We start from the raw sequence: 5,702 nt of genomic DNA, 5'->3' as shown, positions 1-5,702 counted from the left end.
CCTGCTCTCATGGCTGTCTGGTGCATCCACTTTTTCCCCTTTGCCTTCAAGCAGATTTCAAAAGGGCCATTTTGTCTGTGCATGATGAAGTTAAGTCCTTGAGCCGTCTTTCGGGCAGTCCTCCCACGTGGGGCAGAGATTTGCCTCACACAATAGCAGAATAAGGATCACAGCAGCTAGTCTGCAGGCTGTAAATTAACTTCATGGACCAGGTCATACTGTGCTTTGAAGTTGTTGCTTTTTTATTTGTGTGCTTCCCCCATTTAGTCTTCAAGAGTATAAATCTTTAGGAAGAATTATCATAGTTTAAAAGGCTTAGACAAATAGCAGCTGGTATTGGTTCGTGGTCTCCAATTGTTTCCAGACATCCCTGGTTTTGATAAGACTACAAGACAATTCCAGAAATTCCCTGCCTACAGCTTTTGCTAATGCCATTAAATGTAACATTGTGATTACTGATGCTTTTGGAGCTGATTATCTCGCATCCTGCGTGACTGATAAACACCATAATTCAGTTATTTCTTCAGAATGTCCTCATGTTGTACCCCACTCCCCCTTCTTACATTTTCTTTATTTGAAAACACAACTTAGCAGAAATGTTTAATGGGGATTTTGAAGAAGCCCTCAGAAACACAAGGATGCCAGTGTTCAGCTTGTGCTCAATGGGCACAGGATGCTCCACTGCTCCAACAGTGCCCAGAACAAGCCTTGCTCTGTTCCCAAGCTATTCCAAGTTGGCTTGGCTCTGTACCCATGGAGGTGTCATCCCAAAGGGAAAGACTTCACCTGAGCTTGTAGCTTTTAGCCTTGTGAAAAGCTGACATCCATGTTTTCATTCTGGTTGGGTGTTGACACAGAGAAAGAGCTCGTCACAAAACCTCCTATTGGAGGCGTCCCATGCGTAAAGTACTGGCAAGCAGAAAAATGCACTGTGAGGAGAGTCTGAGAGCAAAGTAAAGGGCAATGATTAAATAAAGCCAAGAAAAAAAATAAAATAAATTAATCTTTCTGGGGCACAAAGAATGCATGTTTTGAATGTCCGAGGTGAGAGATTAGATGAGGCATCTTTGTTATGTGTATATCTCTGTCCTTTTTCTCTGGACTTCTGTGAATTGCACTCATTATAAGCTTTTGTAAATTCTATCTTTTGTTTTTAATAGTTATTACTTGAAAGATTTTTTTTTTTAGTGTACTGTAAATTATAATTTTGCATTTGAGGATGTACAAGATGGTATAGTCTTCCCTTTATTCACCCTCCTGCCAAATAAGATTACATCTTGCTTCCAAAAGTGTAGTCATAACTGATGCCACAGTTTGTGAGCATGTGGATAAGGAAGCCAGAATAGGTAATGTCTCAGTTGTAGTACAAGCCTCAGCACCATTTTGTTAACAGGGCCTTTTTCACCCTTACATTGCTCACTTCTTCATTATTGAAAGTAAGAGGCAAGATTCTTGTTTACTTCTTGTGATATTTGGGCAGCATTATAAGGAAACTGAACTGATTTTGCTTCTAGATGAGACTGCAGGCCATAGTTCATGTGAGATTTTTATTATATTTATCTGCTTGTTTTCTGAGTCACAAAGGTGCTTGTCCCTACCTTGACTAATCTCAGTGTAAGGTGATCATGTCCTATATGCACAGGGACAGGCAGGGCGTGCCAGTGAAAGGTATGAAGTCAATGCACGTTAGGGAAAATGTGATGAACTTTCTCCGCAGCCCTAAACCACCTGTTGAACAACCAACATGCAGTGATTGTAGCTGACATTGGAAGATCAGCATTGTTCAGGGGATTTTAACAATCTTCTGTACATGAACTGAGTAACTTAGTGTACTTTAACCTAATGGACGTGCCTTTTCTGCTTTCCCAAGTGTGAATGTGCCTACTGTGTTAAACACAGCTGCCTTTTTATTTGTACTGTTTATCAATATTAATGTTTCCTGTACACTGTAGGCAGATTTTAGTTGCAGCTACCGATCTGTAAGTTGGGAAAATTAAAACCAAATTTGACTTCTGTGCAGTGCATAAAGATATGTATTTGTGTAGATGAGTGTGTACCTACACAGACACTTACAGTCTGTCACCTGAGTCTTGATTCAGAACTTTGTCTAGTAAATATTTGAATCTCTTCACTTTCCTAAGTTTACATTGAAACTGGATTAAGCTGTCTGTTACATCTCCATGTACCTGTGTTAGATATGTTTAAAAATTGCCTGAAGGGTACGTATACATTCTTGCTTTTGGTCCAGTATTTTTACTGGGCATATATAGCTCATTTTTGCAGTTTACCTGAGTGTAAGCGTGGATTAACCTATTAGTTAGACAAAGAACTGCACATGCTTGTGTTGCCAATGTTGTCTCCTGTTTACTGATAGAGAGGCTATAGGACGATAGTAAGGAATGAGCAGGACCTATCAGTGTAGCTACTTCACTTTGTGCAGTGCTTTACTGTAGCTATGCAGCTTTGCTTCCAGTCAGCCAGCTATACAATCTAAGGTCATAAAAATGAAGGAAACAAAACTAATCTCCAAAAAACAGAGAGAGAGAGAGAAGGGAAAGGAAAAAAAAAAAAAAAAAAAAAAGGCTTCGTGAACCACAGGGATGTGTTTTTATGTAACTGCTTTTGTGGCTATCAAACTACCCGAAGTTCATGGTATGTTCATCTTGTCAGTATGCATTTAAGACCACCAGCTTTGTTTTATTTCAAGCCATCTTTTGGGTTGATGTAACACAATATGACTGAATGTGTTTTGGCAGGGAATAACTAATCTAATCCATATACCACCAGATGAAAGTAATTTACTATGGATTTGTGGAAGAGCTTGAATTTTCAGTGCAGCCCACAAAGACATTTTTTCCCTTTTAATTGTTCCTTTTCATATCTAAACAGATCCAGCAATGGGAACAGAACCTGGAAAAATTTAACATGGACCTTTTCCGAATGCGATGTTACCTAGCCAGTTTGCAAGGTGGGGAGCTCCCAAACCCAAAGAGCCTTTTGGCTGCTGCCAGTCGTCCTTCAAAATTGGCACTGGGGCGGCTTGGCATTTTCTCCGTCTCATCCTTCCATGCACTGGTAAGTCCGAATGCGCTTTTCATGACTGAATTACACAAAGCCATCATTAATATTGTGATGTGGAATTGTCTTAGATGTGGAATTGTGCTGGGATAATACATGGCTGCACTCACATGTGTTGGCTCAGACAGCCCTGTTTCCTTCTCATCCTTTCTGCCTGTTTCTTGACTGCAAAAAAAAAATTTCTTTCACGGACTTTGAAACCATGTGGATATAGCCATGGCTTTTTTTTTTTGTCCACTGAGGACTCCAGAATTGGGCACTTCTGGCTGATATCTAAAAAACAAACAAACCAAGATATTCTTCAGATGTAGTTGAGTCACTGTGTTGAAATTTTGTCACTGATTTCAGTTCTACTGAGTTCAGAGTTTAAAGTGTATAGAAGCTAAGTCACTTAGAGTGAAAAGAGCCTAACACTGAAATTTCCAAAAGTGATTCATGTCTCTCTGGGCTGAGCTGATCTTTTTTGGAGTTCCCAGATGGCTCTATTTTTCAGAAGCAGTTTAATACCTTCTTGAAGAGGAAAGATTTTTAGAATAGGCTAAAATAGGCTAAAACTAGAGATAATCCAAAATTATAAGTAACTTTTTAAGAACTGTGGCCTCTGTTTGCAAAGAAGAATGAGAGAGATCCTCAGCTGCAGTAAGCTGTTGCCATGCCCTCAGCTTCAAGCAAAGCACTGGCAGGTTTGCCTCTGCTCTTTAACCTTGGCAGGGCTGTGAGCTTGACCTTGGCAGAGAGAGGTGGAGCACATTTGGTATATGAGAAGTCAGTCTGAATAGTAGTCCTGAAAGTCCTGTCAGGGAATGTGTTTCTCTCTGCTACTGTTTTTATCTGTGTGGTTTGTGTCATTGCTTGTTAATAATTCAATACCACAGCACATTTATCTCCTATGTTTCACAATTTTGAGAGTCTTTCTTCCTCTAGCAATTTCTTATCTGAGAGAAAGGTTATCATTATTCTTCAGAGTCTTTTCACTGACTTATTTTCTTGCACAGACCAGTATCTTCTCAGTTCGTGCCTTCCTATGACCTTCTAATTTTACACTATCACACCATTGGAATACCAAAACAAGCATCACTGCTAAAAATTTAAAACACTGTCCTTGCAACTTGGCATATTACGTTGAGGTGAACTGAAATAACTCTTATTTGATGCAACAGATTGAAGTAACTGTCAATATTTTGCTCTTATGAAAGTGATATAGAAAGGCCTGTCTCTGTGTTTAAATAGATCTGCTCCAGGGATGAAGCTGCTCTCAGGAAACGTACCCTATCTCTGTCACAAAGAGTCCGAAATAAGAAGGGTTTATTTTCTTCACTAAAAGGACTGGACACATTGGCAAGAAAAGGAAAAGAAAAGCGACCTTCCATAACTCAGGTAGATCTTATTTGCTGGGGACAGCATAGAAGGGTTTGTTTCTGCTGTGGCTCATCCTGCGAGGTGCTGTTGGTGCACGGGATAGGAGACGTCTGTCCATCAAACTTGAGTTTGCAGTTTCAGTAGGCGTGGCAGACTCACAATGGGAGAATCACTTTTGAAAAGTATATATATCTAATTTTGGGTTTCTTTATGATAAATAAGATTGGTGAATGAGAGGTTTTGACCCAGTGGCTTAGTTTAGTATCAGCAGTGTGAGATCATTAGGTTCGAATTTGTAACAAAACTTGCCTTGTGGCACATTGCAAACTGTTTGGAAGTAGCGTTTCTTTGGAGATAACCTGTATGCATAGTCCTTAACACCGTGTTTTGCTGGCTTATGACTGTGACTCTGAAGTACTATTGCAATTTAATTTAGAGTAACACAGGTGAGTCTTCAAGGGAAAAAGAGGAGAGGCTGCTGCAGACAGCCATCTTTGGCCTGGCCTCTCAAAGCAACACACCCTACTTGGAAGTACATTTTAGCCAACAAGAGAAGACTGCTGTCATGCAGGAGGCCAGCTGTAGGTGTAGACAGCTGACTAATAAAGCCGTGCCAGTTTATACCAGCTGAAGGCTTGGCACAGGTTGGATGTGCTGGGGCAGGCTGGCCCCAGGGAGAGGGGCTGTGCTTGTGTGTGCCCTCGCTGAAGGGCTGTGATACTGCTAAATGAAGCTTCAAAATCTCACAGGGTCATTTTCCCTTTGAGAAACTAATGGCCCGTTCACCTATTTAGTGTAAATCTCATGGTTCAGGAGTCTGCATTTTCTCAATAAAAACACAAATAAATGTGAAATAGAAGTTTGCTGCTGTCTCTCTGAAAAAAAGGTAAATAACAGCAGAGACACTTCCTTGATAGTGAGGCAGAAGGCATAGAGGTGCACCCACACTTGGAACATTACTATTTTCACAAGCTTCTGCCAAGAAGTCCTGAACGAGTCCAGAGGAGGCCACGAGGATGATCCGAGGGCTGGAGCACCTCTCCTGTGAGGACAGGCTGAGAGAGTTGGGGCTGTTCAGCCTGGAGAAGAGAAGGCTCCAGGGAGACCTTATAGCAGCCTTCCAGTACCTGAAGGGGCCTACAGTAAAGCTGGGGAAGGACTTTTTACAAGGGCAGGGAGTGATAGAACAAGGTGTAATGGCTTTAAACTGGTAGAGGGTAGATTTAGATTAGAAGATTAGGATAAAATTATTTCCTGTTGAGGGT

The 5,702-nt window shown here is 40.9% G+C and overlaps 1 protein-coding gene across 1 annotated transcript in view; it reads left to right on the top strand.

Annotated features, from left to right (window-relative positions):
- Positions 1–5,702, top strand: part of LOC104529638 (T-lymphoma invasion and metastasis-inducing protein 2) — a gene marked incomplete at its 3' end in the record, with an annotated part of 57,576 nt that overhangs the window by 24,292 nt on the left and 27,582 nt on the right. The window contains exons 6-7 of the mRNA XM_010173995.1: positions 2,890–3,075; positions 4,309–4,455. Coding sequence (XP_010172297.1) covers positions 2,890–3,075; positions 4,309–4,455 — 333 coding nt within the window. The remainder of the gene's footprint in view (positions 1–2,889; positions 3,076–4,308; positions 4,456–5,702) is intronic.

Source organism: Antrostomus carolinensis, unplaced genomic scaffold (genome assembly GCF_000700745.2).
Source record: "Antrostomus carolinensis isolate BGI_N321 unplaced genomic scaffold, ASM70074v2 scaffold12558, whole genome shotgun sequence".
Taxonomy (NCBI): domain Eukaryota; kingdom Metazoa; phylum Chordata; class Aves; order Caprimulgiformes; family Caprimulgidae; genus Antrostomus; species Antrostomus carolinensis.
This window is presented reverse-complemented; position numbering and strand designations above follow the sequence as displayed.